The sequence below is a fragment of the Lissotriton vulgaris genome, chromosome 4_1 (genome assembly GCF_964263255.1).
Source record: "Lissotriton vulgaris chromosome 4_1, aLisVul1.2, whole genome shotgun sequence".
NCBI lineage: Eukaryota > Metazoa > Chordata > Amphibia > Caudata > Salamandridae > Lissotriton > Lissotriton vulgaris.
Genome location: NC_141691.1, coordinates 2,045,927,295 through 2,045,951,738, shown reverse-complemented (window position 1 = coordinate 2,045,951,738; position 24,444 = coordinate 2,045,927,295). Strand labels below are relative to the sequence as shown.

Here is a 24,444-nt window from a genome sequence, read left to right as displayed (position 1 = left end):
GCCGGGGCTGTTCACCGGACCGTAAAGACCATGGTTAATAGCTGCCAGTTGGGAGGCCCAGTAATATCTACGCACGTCCGGCAGTGCGATGCCCCCGTCGTACCACGGAAGCGTGAGCTTCGTGATAGCGACGCGGGGGCGACCATCCCAGAGCAAGGCACGTTGAAGGCTCTCAATCTCCCTAAAATAGCGGGCCGGAACCGGATCTTGGGTGTTCTGCAAAGCATAAAGGAACCTGGGCAAAGACATCATCTTAAATAATGCCGCACGGCCAAGCAGGGAGAGCGGAAGCTTGCGCCAACTCTCCACATCGCGCCGGAGACGCAGGAGAGGAGGGAGCAAGTTGTGGTCATATCGCGCCTTCGAACTCCCGGAGATGTAAATCCCTAAGTACTTAAACCCCTGACTGGCCACCTGGATGTTGCAGCCTCTGGGGAGGCGCGGCGTGTCCCCTTTTAGCACATACAGGGAGGACTTGGCCCAGTTGATAACGAGGCCAGAGTACCGTCCAAAAAGTCTGAGTACATCGCATGCCACGATGAGTGACTTGCAGGGGGAGGTTAAGTAGAGCAGAATATCGTCGGCATAGAGGGAGATCCTGTCCTCGAAGCCGGGGGCCCAGGTAATGCCATGCAGATCAGGGTGCGTGCGCAACATGGCCGCGAGCGGCTCAAGAGCAAGGGCAAACAACAGAGGCGACAAGGGGCAACCCTGTCTGGTGCCCCTGTGAAGGGCAAAAGACGCCGATAGACGGCCATTAACAGCAACGTTGGCCAGTGGACTAGCGTAGAGAAGTTTTACCCAACCCACGAATACCGGGCCAAAACCGATCTTCGTCAACACTGCCCAGAGGTAACTCCACTCAAGAGAGTCAAAGGCCATTGTGGCGTCAAGAGAAGCGAGGACTGCCGGTTCCTCAAGGGTATGGGCCCTAGCCAGGGCGCCGTGGAGTCGACGCAAGTTGAGGGCAGTGTTGCGGTGAGGAATAAAGCCCGACTGGTCCGGATGCACTAAATCGCCAATAACTCCAATCAGTCGATTGGCGAGTAGCTTGGCGAGGATCTTAGGCTCAACATTCAGGAGAGAGATGGGACGATAAGAACGACACAGGTCTCTCGACTTCCCTTCCTTGTGGATGACCACAATGGTGGCCAACCTCTGGTCCAGGGGAAGAAGGCCGGCGTCTCGCGCTTCCAAAAACATAGTACGCAAGTGCGGGGCCTCAGACACGGCAGGCGCATGTGCTGCTAAGGTGAGAACATAGTCTATACGAGAAAGACTACCATGCGCACCGGAATGGAAGGAGAAATGGCAGAGCGTAGGGTGTAAAAGCCGCCAGCTATCCACTAATCCCATGGTCTAGAGGAAGGATGGCAACCACAATTGGGAACTCCGGAGGTCTCTAGGCGGTTGGCGGTCCAAGGAGATAGAACAAACTGAATTGAAATCACCCCCCATAACCAACAAACCAGCAGGCAAAGTTAAAATGGCGCCACCAAGGTCTTGGAAAGTACTAGATTGTAGGCCTGGGGGAACGAAAACCGAAGTAATGTCAGGGCACGCCCTTCCCATCTCCCCGCCACTGCGGCGTACCAACCCCTCTCATCAATCCGGGTGACGTCTATCTCAAATGGAAGGGACGTACGTACAAGGACACCCGCCCCCCGAGATCCCGAAGAGAACCCCGAGTGGGCCACCATTTTGTATCCCTTACGATTGAGTGCTTTGCACGTGTTCCCAACCAAGTGCGTCTCCTGCAGAAGGACAACATCAGGCATGTGGCGTTTAAGCAGTTGAATCACAACCCCTCTCTTGATACGGTCACCCAGCCCATTAACATTCCAACTGAGTACTCGTAGTTTCCTACCCCCCATCATCATGCCACCCGCCCCACCCAACCCCAACAATCCTCAACAGCAAGTGAAACTTAGCAGTGTATACGACCCATTGCCTAAGAAAGAAAAGAAAGAAAGAACAAACAAACGAGCAAACTTGCCCAACCCCACCCCCCACCCTGCACCCCTGCAGCAGACTAAAAAGCTCCCCCAACCAGCAGTGTGCCTGTCGCCCTATTAACTAGTCTACGAGAAGCCCCCAGAGGAGTAAGGAATCTCCACGAACACCTCCCGCCACCCTCCATGTAAACGACAGGAGAATTGGCAAAGTCAACGCAATAGCAGTATCGACAGTCACATACAGCAGGGCCACCAACCGCCAAAATCCGTGCAGTAGAGCCAAGTCTCATTGATCGGAACCACCAGTCGCGCCTCCAGTGTGTTCGCCGTGGTCATCCCGGCGTTGTGGCAGAGTGTCCAGCCAGTCGCTCACATTTTCCGGAACGTCAAAAAACAGAGCATGACCATCATGTTCGATCCGAAGCTTGGCAGGGAACAGCATTGAGTATTTAAAGCCCATGTCCCTCAGGCGCCGTTTAACTCCCGCATAGCTCTGACGCTGTCTCTGAACAGCCCTGGTGAAATCCGGATAGAAGTGTACTTCAGAATTCTGGAACTTAAGCGGTTCATGCCTTCTGGATGCCTGTAGGATCGCGTCCCGGTCCCGAAAGTTGAGGAACCGTGCAATGATGGGTCTAGGCGCCACGCCCGACTTCGGCGGGCCACCCGGAACCCGGTGGGCGCGCTCCACTGAGAAGAAATTACTCAGGCCAGAAGGCGCTAGATGTGTCTGCACCAGTTCCTCCACAAAAAGGTCCACTGCCGCTTCCTCCGAGCCTTCCGGAACACCAATGATACGGACATTCTGCCGCCTGGCACGTCCCTCAAAATCCTCCAGCCTCCTGGAGAAGTGATCAGTGGTCAATCGCAAAGTCCGGACCTCATTCTGCAGGTCCGAGACATCGGTGGTTAGGCTAGAGGTCTTGATATCAAGCGACTTCACACGGTCGTTCGTCTTACCCAGGTCGGCCCAGATAAGAGTGAGATCCACTGCCAAAGTGTCCACCTTGTGAGTCAAGACCTCATGCTGTTTTTGCAGTTCGGACCGAATGCCCGCGATGGCCCCCATAACGTCACTGAGGGTAGGCTCGGACCCACCGGGCGAGCCCGCCGGAGGAGGATCTTTAGTGGAGGCCACCGCATTGGGTGGCGTCCGTGGCTGAACATACCGCTCAATCCTGTTCAGTTGTGTCTGGGTCTTGCTGCGAACCCCTTTGTTCGACGTCTTGTCGGGGTCCCCTCTGCCCGCCATGATGGGTCTGATGAGAACAAAGGGCCACACCGCCCAAGCCAGAGCCAAGTGAACCGAAAAAAAGGGTCGAAGTCGATATTCAGGCCAGGCCGATGATAGATAGCACCTCAGTCACAAGCACTTCGCCAGTTGGGACCTCGAGCAACCACTACGCATTCCAGTCGTGCGGAGTGACGGAGATCCAGGATACAATGGCGCGTCCCTGGCACGGATTTCCACTCGACGTAGCTCAGCGTAGGAACCACCGATTTAGAGGCGGAAAGCGGCTCCCGCGTCAGTGACCAGCCAACAAGTAGAATCCACCAACGTGGATCAGGATTTCGAACAGGATATTTGCGGAGGATCGGAGGGTCCGCGGAGCTCCGAGCTTACGCGGCCATCTTGGTTGCCCGCGAAGCTCCTCCCTTTATCCCTATTCTTAAACGAACAGACCCTAATGCACCACCAGTTTACAGATTAGTTGTTGACCTTCGAGAATTGAATAAATGTATAGTCCCTCAATATCCAGTAGTCCCAGACATTTCTTCATTACTGACTGCTATTGATTCTGAAGCAACGTTCTTTACTGTCATTGATTTGAAGAATGCTTTCTTCAGTGTTCCAATTCATCCAGAGAGTCAGTATCTCTTCGGATTCAGTTTAAATGGACGCAGCTTTAAATTTACGAGAGCTCCTCAAGGTTTTACAGAGAGTCCTAGCATTTACAGCCAGGCATTAAAAAGACAACTGGACAGTATTCATATGCCTACCAACACTGCACTGCTCCAGTACGTTGAGGACATTCTGATTACAGCATGATCAGAACCAGACTGCGAAAATGCATCACTGACAGTCTTACAATTTCTGGCAGACAAGGGGCACAAAGTGTCCCCTTCGAAGTTGCAATTCTGTGCACAGCAAGTGGTATACCTTGGACACTTGCTGTCCAAGAGGGGTAGACAGCTGACACAAGAACGTATCCAGTTAATTGCTAACCTTACACAGCCAAAGACACAAAAGGAAGTACGGGCTTTCATTGGCCACACTTCATACTGCAGACAATGGATTCCCCAGTATGCCTATCTAGCCAAACCACTCATACAGTTGACAACACAGGAGGCAGCGTCTTTGACTGTCCTCCCTTGGACACAAGAACATACCTTGGCATTTGAAGAGTTAAAAAGAGCTTTATGTCAAGCGCCAGTTTTAGAGACTCCTTGTTACAGCAAACCTTTTATACTTTTTGTCACTGAACGAGATGGAACAGCACTATCTGTCCTCACACAAGATCAAGCAGGAAAACACAAGCCTTGTGCTTATTTTTCTAGTACACTAGATCCAGTGTGCCAGGCTCTGCCTGCGTGCCTGAAAGCAGTTGTAGCAACAGCCCTAGCCATAAGACAAAGTGACTCCATAGTGTTGGGACACCCTCTGACAGTCCAGGTACCACATGCAGTAGAAGTTCTCCTGAACAGAACACAGACGCAGCACTTGACTGTAGCGAGACTGACAGGATATGAACTGACATTATTTCAGCCACACATAGAGATTAGACGATGCAACATTCTGAACCCTGCTACACTCTTGCCCTCAAGTACAGTAGATACTGCACCACATGACTGTGTGGAAGTAATGAATACAGTGACGAAACCAAGACAAGATCTGACTGATATTGCACTTCCAGACTCTGACCTGACACTTTATGTTGATGGTTCATGCATGAGAACAAGCACAGGAGAGTTAGTTGCAGTGTATGCCGTGACCACTGCTACTGAAGTCATAGAGACACACAGAATAGACACACTGTCAGCACAAGCAGCCGAGCTCATCGCTCTGACACAAGCCTGCATAAGAGCTAAGAACTTGAAAGTGAACATTTATACAGATTCACAGTATGCATTCAGCGTTGTTCATGACTTCGGAGTACTGTGGAGGGAGAGAGGTTTCTTGACCTCTCATGGGACTAAAATTCAGCACGGTCCGCTTATTCAGGCTCTGTTAGAAGCAATACATTTGCCTACAGCCATAGCTATCATGAAGTGCAAAGCACACATCAAAGTCACAGACACCATTTCCCAGGGTAATGACCTGGCAGACCAAACAGCTAAATTAACAGCTCAGACACCAAAAGACACGACAAAGACAGAGGTACCATTACTGACAAAAAGCATGACAGTCAGGGATCCTTCACAAGATGTACTCGACATGCAGACACATGCCACTCCAGACGAAATAAAGAAACTGAACAAGGAGGGGTCCAGACTGACCAAAGTTGGATGACTAAAGGCAAAGCTACATGGTTTCTCCCAGACTCTATGGTACAAGTGATCATAAACACAGCACATAGTCCAGCACACTTAGGAGAAAAGGCAATGCTAGACAGCTTACAGAATATCTGGTTTAACAAGCACTTGCGTGCAGCAGCGAAGCAGAAAGTACGTACCTGTATGATCTGTTGCCAGTTCAATCCAGGTAAAGGCATTCCAGTGGAACAAGGCGGATTTCATCCTCCTGACCATCCTTTTGAAGTCCTCCAGATGGATTATATCCAAATGGACAGATGTAGAGGATACAAGTATGTCTTGGTAGTTGTGTGTGCACTATCTAGATGGACAGAAGCGTACCCAGTCCCAGATTATACTGCTGTGACCACCGCCAGGCAATTGGTGCGTGATTTCTTCCCCAGATATGGATTGCCCCGTGTCGTGTACTCAGACAAATGGTCAGCCATTCTCTTCTGAATTAATGAAACAAGTGTCCTTACTGTTAGGATATCAATGGAAGTTTCATTGTGTACGACACCCAGAAGCAGCAGGACTCGTAGAGCGCCATAATCAGACACTTAAGACAAAGTTAGCAAAGGTCTGTGCAGAGAAAGGCGTGGATTGGATGGTAGCCCTGCCGGTTGCCCTCTTTTACATGCGTATGGTAGCTCATTCCAGAACGGGCCTATCTCCGTATGAAGTGGTTTTTGGTAGACCACCGAATATGTGGGGTACACCTATGCCTAAGAAAATAACTGATGTTGACAGTAATATGCTGACAGATTACCTGGCTTCCTTGATGTCTGCACTACTCTCTTGTCGTTCACAGGTTGCCGCCGCCTTCCCTGACAACACCCAAGTCAAAGAGCACACCATCGTCCCTGGTGACCACGTGTACGTTCGGAACTTTGATCGATCCAGCCCCCTTGAACCGCGTTGGAAAACTCCGAAACTAGTGCTGCTCACCACAAGGACTGCCATCAAAGTCGAAGGACGGAAAGGCTGGCTTCATGCCCAACACTGCAAGAAATTTTATGGGAATCCCGGAACTTTGATAAAGACAGAGGACAATGCCGATAGTACTAAAGACAGTACAGACTTTAAGCCCCCTTTGCTAGAAAAGACTCCACAACAAGAATATAGGTCCAAGTTAAGATCTAGTAAGTCAGACAGCGTTTAATTGTTTAAGTCCACTAGGTGGTGAATCGGTTAGACAGGTTTTCTGACATGTATAAGATCACGGACCAGAATAGCAAAAAGAGCAAGATGAGAGAGAAATACTGCAAGATATTACGCAGTAGATGTATAGTAACTCTGATTTTCATGTCTCTCCTGTGCATCACTATCATATGTATCAGCTTGGCATTACATGTTTTCTTTCCTCCTCTTTCTTCACGTATACACTTCCCCATTAATAGCACCGCAGAACATACATTTAGTGATCTGCCACCCCATGAATTGTCCTATCGACTAGCCCTGCGCAACAATACTTTTATACGGATGTTGCACCGTTCTCATCAGACCAGCAATGCAACAGATTGCTGGGTGTGTGGCCAGCTTCCACCTTTTCAAAAGACGAAGGGAGTACTGCCTTTCTTCCCTTTTCCGTTCTCCCACAATGGTTCGTGCGGAGCATGGTTTGCTTTAATGACATCCCTAGACAGTAAGTCCACAGTTTCCCAGAGCGATGGGGAGATTTGAATAAAGTAATGAATGAGGCATGTTTTCCAGATGAAGACGGACTTCCCCAAAGGAAGGGAACCGATCTAGAAAATGAAGAGTACGAGCAGGGAAATGCCTCCCTTAACTTCATGATCTTGAACGTCCAGCCCAAGCAAAATGTAGGTCCACCGTTTGTTACAGTACATATGGGACACAGTGAATGTAATACTGTAGTCGAGTTTAATGATCAAGGAAAGTCTTCTTTCAACACATCTCGCCATTCCTATTTTATTTGTGGTCAGACAGCCTATGTACATCTGCCCTTAGACTGGGGTGGAACATGTTATATAGCGTTCCTGCTGCCACCTGTCTTTCTAGCCCCATCCCATTATCATCGAGATTCACGACTCGAACATGCTAGACACAGGAGAGAGACCGAATCCCCAGTGATTGATCAGACTGAGACAGCTTAGGAGCAATATACAGATTTCAATAGAGGATTCTTTTTCTTCATAGGTTCCATCCAAAACAGTAAAGTCATACGCAGGTTAACAAGAACCTTGGAAGCAGTAGTGAATGAGACTGCATCTGCCCTGGCTAACTTGACCCAGGAGCAGTCTGCCATGAGACTTGTTGTTCTTCAGAACCGCCTTGTTCTTGACGTCATCCTGGTGGATAGGGGCGGGGCTTGTAGAGTGATCGGCTCCAGTTGTTGCGTTTTCATTCCTAATAACGCGCCATCTGTGTACGCAGCAATAACAAGGCTCCACAAAATTGCTCATGATATACATCAAGACCCAGGCACATGGGCTTGGTCCGGTTGGCTCTGGAGTGTAATATCAGCATGGGGATGGAAAGTGTTGTCGTTCCTGGGAATGATACTGCTCATGATATTCGGCTGCTGTCTCTGTCTACAGTGTGGCCCGGCAATTTGCGGAAAGTGTGCCACTGCCTGTATTCCCCATCCACATGTCCAAAAGAGAAAAGAAGAACAAATGATGCTGTATGATCAGATATACGGTCTCATGCAAATAGATGTGACTTGAAGGGAACGTAGGGGACAAGGAGGGAATGAGGAAAATGAAATTTTATATGGCCAATGTGTCCCCTGCGTGTACCCCAACGTTTAGTGTATGTGCATGACATCCATGCATCTTCCCTCTATGGGCTGCAATAATGTTGCCTCTGCATTTACGTCCTACACTAGGATGTCAGTTATCAAGTCTTCCATGAAAGAAACGTTAATTCTGCATTGAGGCCTATGTTGCCAATGTATTTGCACTGTGCACGTTTAAAAGTCGAGATGAACCCATTCTGTGGCTCAGCTCGAGCCATGGACCCGAATTAAGTTTTTCATGCCTCCAGACACTCTGAGGGCTGCAGCTTCGCATCCCTGACCTCTCGCATACTTCTGGCTCAGTCGAGAGGGGCCCAGCCCGGGGTGCCAAGACAGTATTTTGCACACAGTTATCTGCCTGCTCTACAGAATCACATTCCTGCCTAGTGAAGGAAGGTAAACAGAACCCGTCCGCAGAGATAGGGCCCAGCCTTTCTGTCTCCGTTTAAGTGATTTGCACAGCTCACATCCATAGAAAGCCCATGGCCCCCACGCAATGAACAAAGAAATATATGCCCGCACTGGCTCTTGGAGATGAGCAACCTTTCCTCGAGCGACCTTTTACTTCAGATAATACATCCTCCGAACCTAAGATATCAGATAGTACCCGATGCACAGGTCGTCCTGACACTGAAGACCTCTCTACTAGCACGAAAGTCAGCTCCCCCCAGCTTCCCCCAGTTACACGTCAATTGCACATCATGACCAAGTCGCGCACACAAGTAGGGCAAAGGTTCCAGCTGGCCATGCAGACCCCCTTCATGTATCCACCCACCTATGACTCACCTATGACTCCTCAGGTGAAACGCCCACATGTACGCCCAGATACACGCCCACATGCTCTTATCTCTCCTTCTCTTGCTCTGCCTGGAGCGCTCCTCCTCCTTCTCTATGAAATGTAATGTATAAATATTGTACTCTGTGAATAAAGTTCAGATGACGACCCTTCCTGAACCTTAGTGGTGATGGAACCCGATTCTCCCTTAACTCGAGTTATTGAAATAAAGCCCTTTTGAATCGGACACCACGGACTCTGCCTCTCATTATATGCATGACCCATTGTTTAAGTATAGAAATTATGACAGGGTAATCTATTATTTACCACAAGTTGTTCACGGCAGTCAGAGGAAGAGTCTTTGAGGGTGGATATCCGCTATTCCGTTTCGGTAATGCGGCCATAATGCTTCTCCAACCTTTGTGTGATGTAGTCCATGTGCATATTCATGGTGTCCATTTTGGACTCGATGGAAGTGAGGCTTTAGCACATCATGAGGAGAAATTATTTTATATCTGTATCTTGAGGGGTAGTTGATGCTGTGCTTTCCTCTTCCCGGCATGATTCTGTGTCTTCAGCAGTATAGGTAGTGCTTTTCCAGGCCGGGAATTTGAGTTTGGCCTGTTTGCCATCCATTGGACCCATGATATTCCCCTCTACGTGGTATGGGCGGGCACAGTATGCCTCTCAGGAAGACCAGGATGCAGCGGCTAGCTCTGCTTGTCCCTCAGGGTGTGCAGATCCCACTCAGGTCAACAGGCGCCAGTTTGTGCCTTCGGGCGGTTATATAGGCCAGTTTGTGCTATTGTGCAGTTATTTAGGTGAGCCCTGGCTCTGCCATGGCCCAACTCTTCACCCTCCGCCCTGATTCTTGGGTTGCTGAAGAGGGCCCGGGACCACAAAAAGCAGCGTGTCTTGCTTGGGATTTTGCGGGTAATGTCCACTTCAGCCTGTCTTACCGAGTATTACAAAACAGCAAGGCTGCTCTGCGCCCCAGGATCAAGGCCTCACCATTCCATGCGCCGCCTCCCGGCGCTGTACAGGTAGCACAGGTCAATCAGCATCCTTCTAGCAGCGCGTCTCAACAGGGTTCTCCTCTTGACCCCTTTAGGCCCCAGGTGAGAGTGCAAATGGGGATCGGGGAGCCAGCCGCATCAGCAATCTCACAACTCATATTAAAGTGGCCCATCACCTCAGCCGAGGCCCAAGGTAGCTCATGGGAAGCAGCGTGGGTTCAGCCTGGCTCAGCCTTAGCGTCGGTGCAAGCCTACCTCAGCTGGTCCCGATCTCACTCAGCAGACGACCCTCTCCCCGTAGTGTAGCTCCACGTTGGGCAGCTCCTAGTTCCTGGTGGTGATACCGCCGGGGTCCCTCCACAGCAATTCCGTACAGCAGGGCCAGGCGACACAGACCCGGTTAGCTCAATCCTGTTGCAGCCATCATGAACAGCCGTAGGCTGCAAAACAGGAATGCGCTGTGTGTGATCACTTAGACGGTGTCAGTGAGTCCGCACTCTTCTCATCAGCTCCCTGGTGAGTCACGTTGGGCATAACGTATTTAAAGGCAGTTTTCGCCACTTTAGGAAGGAGGATTCTGGCGGTTTAGGGTCCTGGGCTATCAGAGCCTCACTGCAGTGCGGCGAACTTGTTCGTTGGCTCTCAAGATCCCCCTAAGTAAAGCCAATCCATGTAAAAAATGTGTGACATTCTGTGGCACATGGGAAGAAGAAAACGTGTGGTGTAAATACAATTGTGTGTAGTATACTTCATCATGGTTATATATGGTGCACTGGTCGTTACTGAGGGAAATGCATATGTTTTTACAAGGGTTCAAACCCCACTAGGAGAAATTAATTTTTTTAATATTTCCCTTATTTTTTCTATTTTACAGAAATAAAAGATGTCCCTTTGTAAATCCCCCAAAATAGTGTCTAGGGAGATTTGTGGCCTTTTTAGTCTAGCCAGTGCACATCAGACATTTTTTACATGCTGTTGCATGTGGAAGAGGGGCAAGGTTTGATGTGAAAGAAATCCCTTAATTTGTGGAATGAGAATTTGTGTAATCAAAGGAAATGCATGGGGCAAGTGCCAGAATGATAGGAAGGAAGGGCTCTTTGTTTATAAATGACGAAAATAAAGTGTGGATTTGTGGCATGTAAGAAGAAAACGTAATTAAAACAGAAGGGGGACATCATCCTTTTTCAAAGACACAAAGGCTTTGGGCTGAGAAAATGTATGCAGAACAGTTGGTACAGGGGCAGTTCACAGAGGCTATGACTGTTTTTTGACCAGGGTTCAAATCCCAGATGGGGAAAATCGATTTTTATATTCTTTTCTATTGTTTTTCTATTTTTCCCAAATGAAAGATGCCCTTTTGTAAATCACCCCTAGCAGTGTCTGTGAGATTTGTGGCCTTTTTAGTCAAGCCAGTGCATGTCAGAGATTTGTGACATGCTGTGGCACGTGGAAGGGGGGCCAGGTTTGCTATGAAAAAAATCCCTTAATTTGTGGAATGAGACTTTCGGAATGGTTTGTAAGAAAACTAAATGCATGGGCCAAGTGCTAGAATGAGAGGAAGGAAGTTCTCTTTGTTTATAAAGGACGAAAATCAAGTGTAGATTTGTGGCACGTAAGAAGAAAACGTAATGGAAACAGAAGGGGGACATCACCCTTTTTGCAAGACACAAAGCTTTTGGGCTGAGAAAATTTGCACAGAAAAGATGGTACAGGGCAGTTCACAGGGTCTATTAGTACTTTTTGACAAGGGTTCAAACCCCAGCTGGGGAAAATCGATTTTTATATTCTTTTCTATTTTTTTTCTATTTTACCCAAATGAAAGATGCCCTTTTGTAAAACACCCTTAACAGTGTCTGTGAGATTTGTTGCCTTTTTAGTCAAGGCAGTGCATGTCAGAGATTTGTGACATGCTGTGACACGTGGAAGGGGGACCAGATTTGCTATGAAAGAAATCCCTTCATTTGTGGAATGAGACTTTGGGAATGGTTGTGTAAGAAAACTAAATGCATGGGCCAAGTGCCAGAATGATAGGAAGGAAGGCCTCTTTGTTTATAAATAACGAAAATCAAGTGTAGATTTGTGGCATGTAAGAGGAAAAACAGCATGGAAACAGAAGAGGGACATCACCCTTTTTCCAAGACACAAAGGCTTTGGGCTGAGAAAATCTCTATGCACAACAAATGGTACAGGGGCTATGACTCCTTTGACAAGGGTTCAAACCCCACCTGGGGAAAATCTTTTTTTATATTGTTTTTTTCTTTTTTTAAACTATTTATTTTAGCAGAGTGAAAGATAGTCCTTTGGAAATCATCAACTGATAATCATGAAAGACCATGTAAAAAATCTGTGGCATATGTCACATCAGCTGTGGCATATGCCACATGACAGAGTGACATGTGTCACATGCCAGGAATGGGCTCCAACCCTTACTGCCCAATGAGGTAGAGCTCTTCATACGAGTTTGTTGTAAAACCAGTAGTGGGAGTGGGCGGAATCGGAACGGCATGGTGTGCCCCTACTTTTTACAATTAACTCAGTCAGTTCCCCTACTTTATTTTAAAAATGCGTCCCAGGACAGCAAGAATGATCTGAATTAAACATTTATTGTGTGATCGTTTGTGTGTTGCACATTAAGGAAGGCATCTGCAGTTGCCACAACCTCCGCCCCTTCCCCTTTGTATCTGGGGACAGGGGCCTGCAAAGCAACAATGTAGGAGCCTACTGTGACCAATACACACCAAGAAGCATTTTAGGCACCACCCTTGACCTCATCTGCCATTTATTTTCGGGCTCATCCAGACTGACGAAACCACAAGGAAAGGAAGAGCACTCCAGTGTAGAATTTCTGGCAGACAATGCCCAAACCTTGGCGCTCTAAAAAACAAGCATTTACAATGCAATAGGTCTCGCATTTTCAAAACTTTGGCCTATTGATATTGTAAATAACAATACTTTTTATTATTGCAGGTTTTTAAACATAAATTAAAGGCATTGTCATTTACAATGCCAATAGCTCAAAATCTCGCAAATGCGAGACCTATTGAATTGCAAATGCTTGCTTTAAAATACAACAGATCGTCCACATAGAAACAGCGCTTACGCGCTGCCTCAAGGTTCGACCTAACAAGGCTACCAGAAAATGCTAATTTTTTACACTACTTAGCAGGAGGATCTATAGTTGGGAATCGAATATAAATGTGGTAGTGCACTTTGGAGATTCTCACGTAATGCTACCCAGAGTCTTAACACACAGTTGTCAAAGTGAAAAGAAGTTTAGGAGGGCTGTAGCCATTTCCATTGTCCTCAGTCGGTTTGTACTGTGTTTCCTCGTGTGCTGAACATTACATCCACAACCCACAATCTGCAAGGTTCCTTGTGAATTCTAACCTGCTTGGTGAGCAGTACACGAATATTGTCGAGTTAGAACAAGAAAATATACAAAAGCATACCTTCCAAAAAGTGGTCCAGGGCATGGTTTGTGTGGCACACCACAAGAATACAGCTTTTGCTTGAATCCCAGAACTTTTTATTCCGTAGTAAGGTCTCCACAATCTTCAGTCCAATAAAAGTTTTACCTACAACAAATAAGATTTTACTATTGGTATACTGTGTATGCTGGATCGATTCAGATGGCAGAGAAACAAGTAGGTACACAGATATGTAAGAATAAAGACAAGCAGGGAGACTGGAAGCCAATACACAACATGGCTAAAAAAAAAATGCAACGTAAATAGTGGACTCAACCTACCTGTGCAATGTGGCCGAAGAAGGGATGTACTTCTGAACCGAGGCAACAAACATCACAAATACATTATTGAATGATCAATTGAGAAGGCATTTATATAGTACACTGTATTGTATCTAGGCACCAATCACACAGGTGGTACTATATATGAGAAAATTATCTTTTTGCGTGGCCATCTCCTTTTTTTGTTGAATGATATTGCTGGCTTTAGACTTTGCACAGTGAGATACCACTGTCCAGTATCCAGTGCACATGCTTTAAACTCTAAAACAAGGAACAATTGGCAAATCTTTCCAGTAGTATATGGCATAAGAAAAAATACACCAATGGCTTTGAAAGTGACATTTCACCTATGGGCTGCTGCACGTAAGGGTAATTTGCTAGACTGACAATGAGAATATGACTTCAGGCATACAAGTGTACGCTTTTAAGCCTGCTGGTAGACCTGTCAAAATAAAAATTTTAGCAGAAAGGAAAGCCGACTTTTAAATACTAAGGGGCTCAATACGATGGCAGAAGTACTGCCACCGCTGGGCCAGTGGTGTTGGTCCTTCCGCCATCGCACAGGATTTTCCCACCGTCCAATTAGGACGGCGGTGAGTACAGCGGCGGACGCAAAGTCCGTCCGCCGCTTTATCGCCAAAGGCAATCGCACCGATTGCCTGGCTGACGGTGCAGGGTGCCTAAAATGGTGGTGGTGCCTAGCAGGCACCGTCCATCAAATTAGGATGGCAGTTTAAACCGGCCTTTCCATGGCGGCAGTGCAGCCATGGAAAGACTGGCAGGTATTGGGTTAGGAGGCCCGTTGCGGGCCCCCCTTGTGTCGGGAGGAGAAGGGGGGGTACTTGGAGGGGACCTATGGTACCCCACAACATTTCAATGCACCAAGTGGCAGGCACCATATGGTGCCTGCCATGTAGTGCAGCGAAATGCAACACATGCAAATTTAACATTGGGGCAGGTGCTGCTGTCAGCAGTACCAGCCGCAATGTTAAAATTAAGAATGCGACTGCTAAGGTGGCGGTCGCATCCTAATTTGTGGTGTGGGACTGCCGCATGTCTGGCGGGCAGTCCTGAACACCGATACGATGGTGGGCGGACTCAGGTCCACCAGCCATCGTAATGAGCCCCTTAGTTATTCACACCTAAATAGGTCTTGTAGCCCACGGGATAGGGTGCATGGCATTTAAAAGTTCCTACAGTGACTAGGTCCCAAAAGATATTTTCACTGTTAGGTTTATAGCTAGTTCTATGAATAAAAAGCTAAAGTGCAGTTAAGATTTAATTATGGGTGTGCAAAATTCACATAATTTGCTTCACATAAGTTTGTGAAATTTCAACAAAATGATGCGAAATTCAAAAATTACATATAATGCACATCTTTCAATTAGCGCTATATTTAGAGCAAAATGCATCCTTGTGACAATTTCTAAAAGAAAGATGCATTTTGTGCTAAAAAAAGGGCAAAAGAAACAAAAGAACCAGATACTATAGCCACTCGCATTCTGTTGTTTCTGTGCGTTCGCTGTAAACGTTTTACAGTGAACAATGGGTTATTACACAAAGTGGTGTAATGACGCAATATTGATAATTTAACAGGGACAAGTGTAACACAAAAGTTTTGAAATTATGTTAATTACTCTAGCCTAATTTAAATTTTGCCTAGGCCTAGTATTAACGTGTATACTGAGTTTGGCATAAGCTATAGATACAGTTCAAACACTGGGCCTCATTTATGAAAGCCTTGCGCCACCGGTGCGTCACTTTTTCCCATGTTAAAAGTGACGCACCGGCGGCGCAAGGCCTTCATAAATAAGGCCCACTGTTTTTAATATTTATAAAAAATTCAGTTCAATGGTAAAGTTGGATTCTTGACTTTTAAAAAGTGATACTTTTCCTGCCTAAAGCCCATGCAGGTTAACAAGCATTGGCTTGCCTGTTGTTGGTCTGTCACTGCTGTGTAGATGACATGTAAAATACTGCTCTCAGGGCACAGAAAATGGCATCGAAAACGGCTTGGGCCTGGCAGGACGGATTAGTTTAGGAATGTGACACAGCTAAACCCAAGGAGGGCAGTTTAGGAGTGTTCAGGGAGTTCATTCTTTTAAATGGGACTGTGGAGGTTTATACTTTTATAGTTTAGTGAAAAAGGAAGCAAGAGGAGAAAAGTCTTTTGGTCCTAAAACACACTTTAGCCTCCTGGATCTAGTCTGAACGGCAGAAGAAAATTGCTCCAGAACCAGTAAGGAGTGGTTATGTGGGAGGAGATTGTTCATTACCTTAAGCAAACCCTTAGGTGTGACACAAGATCCCTCCAGGGGTAGAAGGATTTTGTCATCTTAGTTTTTACTGAAATCAAATCCAAATGGGATTTTTAGAGCACTTCTAATCACTCGCAAGAGTATCCAGACACTGAGGATTTCTGTTGCTGGGTGGAATCAGTTGAACAGCCAGGTCTTTAGATGCTTTCTGAATTCCTGCGTGGAGGGGGAGGTCGAGATGGAGGTGGAGGCTGTTCATTGTCTTGGCGGCTAGATAGGCAAAAGAGCATCCAATGCTCCTGCCTTGGCAGATGCAGGAGGTCAGGGCGAGGGGAAGTAAGGTGCTCTTTTCCTCCTCTTAAAAGAATTCCAGTGCCTTGAGACCCTCACAGGGGAGTAAGGCGCTTTACAATTCCCTGATTGATTATTTGATTTTGTTCTCCCTTAACTCATTCTTTTCCTCCTCTTAACAGCATTTTTCTCCTCCTTACACTAGTTTTTCCTCTACCTATTGCTCGCCGTCCTCCCCACATATCTATTGTTTTTTTCCCACACTAACAATGCTCTTTCCACAATTTTTCCCAGCTTCAGCGCCACTCTACCTCCTGCTTCCTGCCTCTTGCTGAATCCGCCAAGTGCCCCTCCTCCCTCCAATGAACCTACTTAATGGAGGCCGCAGTGCGACCCCATGTAGCAGTTCCCCGGGCCAGTTCCCACTGCTGCTGCTAGCTCAAGCTCTCTGCTCGGGCATGCTAGAACCGCCAAAATGTTGATTCCTATTCTACTGAGAACTGTCATTCACTGTATTTTACATTTTCCTCCTACTTAACAACTCGTTTTACCTCCACTGACCACATTTTTAACCTCCTTCACTCATTCTTTTCCTCCTCTTAACAGCATTTTGATCACCCTTAACTCATTGTTTTCTCATCTTAACAGCATTGTTCTGCCCCTTAACTCATACAATTCCTCCTCTTATCAGCATTGTTATTCACCTAAGCTCGTTCTTTTACTGAGAATGATTCACTGGGAGATAGTTTGTGGTAAGTCCAACAGGATTTGATGCAAAAGTAGGAAGAACTTCCCTTGGAAAACTTTTACCTGTTGGTCATGAAGTGGCCAGGATTCACCCCCCAACCACTGGCTCGTGAATTGAACAAAGGAAGCTCACCCCAAGCTCTTTAGAGTACTTTCTGAAACTTAGCAGGTCAAGTTCTCTTCTGTTCTGCCAGTCTGTAACCTGTCTGGAGACAAGATGGGCTGGACCTGCTCCCAGTTCTACCCAGGACAAAGAGGTGGACTCCAAGGGTCAGTTGACTGAACTCCTGTGTGGCAGCAGGTTGCAAGACACCTTTTTCCTAGCGTGACATGTGGTTTAGTTACAATTGGGAATTGACTGGACTTTGTTGGTGGCATCTGCTGGAGTCTGTCCTGGTCAGTATGTGCTGGCCTGAGGTCCAGGGAGCCTTAGAAATGGCTAAGAGGAACTTCCCCAGAAAGTCTAAAAAGTTGGGACTTAGAAAATGTTTGGACATCCCACACCTGCGGAGCTCCAGCTGGATCTCAGGGTACAAGAGTTCAATTTCAGACTGAATTATTCAAATACAGCTTCAGGCTTGCCCCACAAGAGAATTCTGAAGTTCATAAAAAAGACTGATGGTCAGATTTAGAGTCTGGTGGATTGTATTTCTCTGTCACAAATATTACGGATATCCCGTCCACCGCATTACAAGTGCCTTTGTTTACAGTGTGTACCTGTAATACAGCGGATTGGTTGCCTGCCAAACTCAAATTAGGCCCTAGGTCTGAAGCGAGAATTCTTGACTAGGTAAAAGCACGAGAATTATCCACTGGAGGAGAGGACTTCAGAAGCTGTGAATATTTAATGTTCCAGCTCAGAGCTTACCTGCATTGGTCCATAGTCCTGCAATAGTATCATTTTCTTCATGTGTCTCTCCCCCTCTTCTTCCCTGCCTCTCACCTTCATGATATTCCCAAAATGTTGTCATGTATATCTCTTCATTTGGACCACATCTCATCAAACTCCCTGGGGCTCCCTCTCACCTTGCATACTGTGACTTTTGATCCAGTTGGCCGGGCTCTGTGGTGTTTTAGCTTCCCAAAGCTGTACAATATCCCTTTTGGCCATGTCCAGGGTCATGTTGCAAAACAGTAGATCGTACTTGGATAGTGTAACATCTCCCCATAATCCCAGCACTGTCAAAGGCATAGTGGACATATTTGCAAGCCCCTATCGCCACATGAATGTCACTTTTGTGACATTCCTATGGAGATAGGGGCTTCGTCTTATTTACAAGGCGGTGTTAAGCCACTTAACATTGTTTAATGCCGATTTGTAAATAAGGCCCCCTTTCACGCAGCACTTAGCATGAAAGGGGTGAGCAATGGGTGTTGTGGTGGGCATTCCGCCGCAACACCCATTGCTCACCCCTTTCATGCTAAGTGCTGCGTGAAAGGGGGCCTTATTACCTTATTTATTTTAACAAATGCCCCCTATTTACAAAAGTGGCGTAAATAGGAGAAAACGCCAAAATTAAGACCAGGGGAAACATTGTCTTTACATGGCGAAATGAAGAGAAATGGTTCATTTCTCCTTGTATTTGCTGTTTCTATGTGTGCTGCATTGTGCAGCACACATAAAAAAAACAGCAAATCGCTGTTAGTTATTGTTCATGTACAAGAAGGTGTCCTTTCCTGCACAAAAACAATCATTGCCTCAACGCAGGCACCCTTGCACTATTGTGCAAGGGTGCCTGCATTGGCGCTAGGCAGCCTTATCTTTGTAATTAAGGCTCATCCACTGTTTTTGGAATGGCAGAGCGTGGCATTAGCATTTCAAGCTTAAAGCCACACTTCGCTATTCCCTTGTAAATATGCCCACATGAGTGTTATCTTGTCCTCCACCACCTTTGATATGTGGTGTTCCACCCGCGACCAGAATATCCATAGTTGGGGTCAGCTTCACAGCTTTTGAACCAAAGTTCCTAGCTTGCAGCACCCCCTGAGGCACCAGGCATCACTGCCTCTACCCATCTGGAATAGCCTTGTTCTATTGTAGTAGGCTCTGTGTAAAATCTTGAGTTGTACCAGGTGAAACCCCGCTTTTATTCCATTCTCCCTCGGTTAGTGACATGCCTCTGCCCAGTCTGTGTCCTCCAGAGTACCCAGGTCTAGTTCCCACTTAGTTGCAATTTTTCTAGGGGGCATTGATATTTCGTCACAAGTGTTTAATAGATGTGTGAGATCACATGTTTGCGCAAGGCGGCTGCCAGGCTCCGAAACTCTAATTAAGTCTCTTCTGCTACATTCGCCTGTAAGTCTGTGTAGTCTTTTAGTGTGTGTTTTAATGTAGGTATCTCAAAAATAGTCAGTTGGCCATGTCATATCTCGACTGCCATATTGCAAATGGTACCATCCCGCACTCTTCCCATATGTCCACCACCTTGATCAGGCCTATCAGTTCTCACAGGTGCCACCCTTCCAGGTCCTGTATGTCAGCCTCCCATAGTGGAGTTTCTAGTGTGAACCTTGAACCCCATGCCAATCCATTCGTGTCTGCTCTCCACACCCTGGGGATCTTAGCCATTGGTGTGGGGAGATCATGGGTTTCTCCCCACCCCATACAGTAGGCCGAGGTCACCCGCTTTGCACATCACCTCTCTGTTGGCTATCTGAGAAGCAAAGGCCCATTCATTTGCCACCATCAGCTGGGTCACCCAGTAGTAGTTATTAAGATTTTGGAGAGCGATCCCCCCTCACATGGCCCTTGTGTCAGGGTTTGATAGGCCATTCGTGGTGCCCCACCATCCCATAACAGGGTATGTGTGGTGGATGTCACCACCCTGAAGAAGGCATCCAGCATTTTCTGGGAAATATATTATCTAGAGGAATGTCCTGTTATAACTCATTTGTACAGCGCGTCTTTCACTCCAAGGAGCTTCATGGTGCTAAGCGGATTCACTAACAGACATGAGTGGCTAAGACTGGAAGGAGTTAAATGAGTGCTCTGCATAGAGCATCAGGGGCCATACAGATCTACTTTTTCAAAGTCTTCCTAAATAGGGTTTCTGACTGAATGAAACGAAGGTGATTGGGCAGTTGGTCCCAGGCCTTAGTCCCTAACACTTCAATTGATTTCCCTCCTTATGAGACATATCTGAAAACTGAGGGGTTTAGTAGGTCAGCCTTGGTGCATAGACTGAAAACCTAGGTCGGAGGTAGTGAGGGCCTGGAGAATGAAAGATTTGGAAGGTAATAATTAGGATCCTAAACAAGATTCTTTTATGGATGGGTAGCCAGTGCAAAGCTTCCAGTGCAGCGGATGCTGATGAGCTCCTGGGCCATTTAAGTGCGAGTCGTGCTGCCGCATGCTGTACCATCTGCAGTTATTAGCTCAAGCATAGAGGGTATTGCACTAGTCCAATCTGGAGGGGACTAGGGCCAATGCAACTGTCTGTCTTGCTGTACTGGGAAATAGGTCAAAGAACTTTTTGAGTGACTTTATGAGATCGAAGAAGGTACCAGCCACTGCTAAGGATTGCTGGTGGAAGGATATTGCCGAGCCAAATTTGACCCCAAGATTCCTGGATACTGTTACTGTGTTGGGGGTGGGGTGGGGATGTCGGACGGCCACCATAGTCTAGGGGGAAAAGTATTCGCTTTTTCCTAGTGGCAATATTTCAGTTTTTTCTGAGTTGCATTTTAAGTGATTGGTTTTTATCCAGTAGAAGACTGCTGTGAGACATTGGTAGATGTTTTCTTCAGCTCAGCCAGTGTGATGTTTCTGTCTAAGACCAGGATTAGCTGCTTATCGTCCACGTTTGGGTTGATCTCGATGTTAAAGGACGATATCAGACTAATCAAGGGGGTCATCTAGACGTTAAAAAGTGCTGGACTGAGGATAGACTCTTGTTGGACCCCGGAAAGCAGTGGTTTTTCGGTTGACTGGAATTGTCAGAGAGTGACAACTTACTTTCTATTTTGTAGAAACGATTTTAGCCAGGCCAGGGCGAGATGGGAGATGCCACATAATGCGAGACGGTCCAGGAGGATGACATGGGAGACCGTATTGAATGCGGCTGATAAATCTAATAGGACCAGCACAGCATTTTTCCCTGATCCACAGTGTCTTTCAGGGATTCAGTGGTGTATAGGAGAGCTGATTCTGTAGACTGTTGTGGCCTGAAACCTGATTGATTGGGAGGTAAGATATTGGTTCCTTTCAGATAGGTCATGAGTTGAGAGTTGACTAACTTTTCAGTAATCTTACTAAGACATGGAAGTAAAGAGATAGGTCGGAGATTGATAAGAGTAGTGGGGTCCACAAGTGGTTTCTTTTAGAGAGGTTTCACCCCGACCTTTTCCATTCATTGGGGACTTCAGCTAGTGATATAGAGGTATTTATTATGTCATTGATCACTGGGTTTACGGTATCTATAATAGCATGTAGAATTTGGGGGGGACAAGGGTCAAAAGGCGAACCTGATTATACAGCAAGAATAGCCGGATGGGATTGTGTAGTAGCCTATGCTTGTTTTGAACCTTTGGTGCAGAGCCTCACTGTGTGTGTGTTCTGTACCGAGAATTCCAACTAGGACAGTTGGAGTTGTTTGTTGATCTTCGTGGATGTTCTGCTTGGTGGCTCCTATTGAAATAAAGTACTTTAATCTTACCGGCTGTTTTCTGATGAATTACCCGGCTGTTTTCTGATGAATTACCCTATCTCTTTTTGGCGATGAGGGACTGGAGTCATCACCATGGACCCACTGTGTTTTTCCGGCGTTGTCCGCTGCCTAAACTAAGGAAGGAAGAATTGTTTAGGCTTTCCAGACGGAGTTCAGCTCTCAAGGAACGTCCGATCTCCAAGGCGGCTAAAGAAGGTGAAGCGAACACATCCTCATGAAATGTGGGGCAGATTCCAGTGAAACAAAGGTCAGCGGGCATCTGGAATGCAAAATCAGTGTCTGCGGTCCAGCAACGCAACGTGAGTGACGCAACGGATAACGTTTGTGTGTGATGTCACAGTGCCTCTTTGTGCTGTTGTAGAACGAAGCTCTAAGACCTGGTTTGCCGATAATTTGAACGGGGAGGTTATCATGCAAGTGCTTTCGTGAACATGAACTATTTGATTGAGGCAACTGCAGGCAGCCCACTTGGGTATTATATTGGAAGACTACCAGTCCCAGCACACATCATGTTGATAATGTTCACTTGTGATGAAAAGTATCAGGTGATTTCTATGGTGCATAATGGCAATAAATAAGGGACTAAGATACTGGTTTGTTTTTTGCTTGCAGTTACTCAATTTGCAGACAGCCTATGAGGAAGAGTGGATAACTCGAAACGCGTCAGGCTCTGCTGGCGCTGATTGCATTGGTAAACCCCCCCTTACTGGAGAAAGCAAGCAGGGAGTGCACTCTGCTTTTGGGCACCTTGTGAAACTGTATATTTACGGCCGGTCCGGCCAGGGAGAGCACCGCCGAACATTGGAGTGGCTCCGCTGCTTGTGCAAACATCGGCAGGGTGGACCTGGTTTGCCGATAATTTCAACGGGGAGGTTATCATGCAAGTGCTTTCGTGAACATGAACTATTTGATTGAGGCAACTGCAGGCAGCCCACTTGGGTATTATATTGGAAGACTACCAGTCCCAGCACACATCATGTTGATAATGTTCACTTGTGATGAAAAGTAATAGGTGATTTCTATGGTGCATAATGGTAATAAATAAGGGACTAAGATACTGGTTTGTTTTTTGCTTGCAGTTACTCAATTTGCAGGCAGCCTATGAGGAAGAGTGGATAACTCGAAACGCGTCAGGCTCTTCTGGCGCTGATTGCATCTGTAAACCCCCCCTTACTGGAGAAAGCAAGCAGGGAGTGCACTCTGCTTTTGGGCACCTTGTGAAACTGTATATTTACGGCCGGTTCGGCCGGGGAGAGCACCGCCGAACATTGGAGCGGTTCCTCTGCTGGTGCAAACATCGGCAGGGCGGACCTGGTTTGCAGATAATTTGAACGGGGAGGTTATCATGCAAGTGCTTTCGTGAACATGAACTATTTGATTGAGGCAACTGCAGGCAGCCCACTTGGGTATTATATTGGAAGACTACCAGTCCCAGCACACATCATGTTGATAATGTTCACTTGTGATGAAAAGTATCAGGTGATTTCTATGGTGCATAATGGCAATAAATAAGGGACTAAGATACTGGTTTGTTTTTTGCTTGCAGTTACTCAATTTGCAGACAGCCTATGAGGAAGTGTGGATAACTCGAAACGCGTCAGGCTCTGCTGGCGCTGATTGCATCTGTAAACCCCCCCTTACTGGAGAAAGCAAGCAGGGAGTGCACTCTGCTTTTGGGCACCTTGTGAAACTGTATATTTACGGCCGGTCCGGCCGGGGAGAGCACCGCCGAACATTGGAGTGGTTCCGCTGCTTGTGCAAACATCGGCAGGGTGGACCTGGTTTGCCGATAATTTCAACGGGGAGGTTATCATGCAAGCGCTTTCGTGAACATGAACTATTTGATTGAGGCAACTGCAGGCAGCCCACTTGGGTATTATATTGGAAGACTACCAGTCCCAGCACACATCATGTTGATAATGTTCACTTGTGATGAAAAGTAATAGGTGATTTCTATGGTGCATAATGGTAATAAATAAGGGACTAAGATACTGGTTTGTTTTTTGCTTGCAGTTACTCAATTTGCAGGCAGCCTATGAGGAAGAGTGGATAACTCGAAACGCGTCAGGCTCTGCTGGCACTGATTGCATATGTAAACCCCCCCTTACTGGAGAAAGCAAGCAGGGAGTGCACTCTGCTTTTGGGCACCTTGTGAAACTGTATATTTACGGCCGGTTCGACCGGGGAGAGCACCGCCGGACATTTGAGCGGTTCCGCTGCTGGTGCAAACATCGGCAGGGCGGACCTGGTTTGCAGATAATTTGAACGGGGATGTTATCATGCAAGTGCTTTCGTGAACATGAACTATTTGATTGAGGCAATTGCAGGCAGCCCACTTGGGTATTATATTGGAAGACTACCAGTCCCAGCACACATCATGTTGATAATGATCACTTGTGATGAAAAGTATCAGGTGATTTCTATGGTGCATAATGGAAATAAATAAGGGACTAAGATACTGGTTTGTTTTTTGCTTGCAGTTACTCAATTTGCAGACAGCCTATGGGGAAGAGTGGATAACTCGAAACGCGTCAGGCTCTGCTGGCACTGATTGCATCTGTAAACCCCCCTTTCTGGAGAAAGCAAGCAGGGAGTGCACTCTGCTTTTGGGCACCTTGTGAAACTGTATATTTACGGCCGGTCCGGCTGGGGAGAGCACCGCCGAACATTGGAGCGGTTCCGCTGCTGGTGCAAACATCAGCAGGGCGGACCT

General features: G+C 46.9%; 1 protein-coding gene across 1 annotated transcript in view; it reads right to left on the bottom strand.

Moving 5' to 3' along the window:
- LOC147724935 (uncharacterized) overlaps positions 1–24,444 on the bottom strand; it is a 1,961,814-nt gene that overhangs the window by 1,576,594 nt on the left and 360,776 nt on the right. The window contains exon 7 of the mRNA XM_086918138.1: positions 13,470–13,595. Coding sequence (XP_086774264.1) covers positions 13,470–13,595 — 126 coding nt within the window. The remainder of the gene's footprint in view (positions 1–13,469; positions 13,596–24,444) is intronic.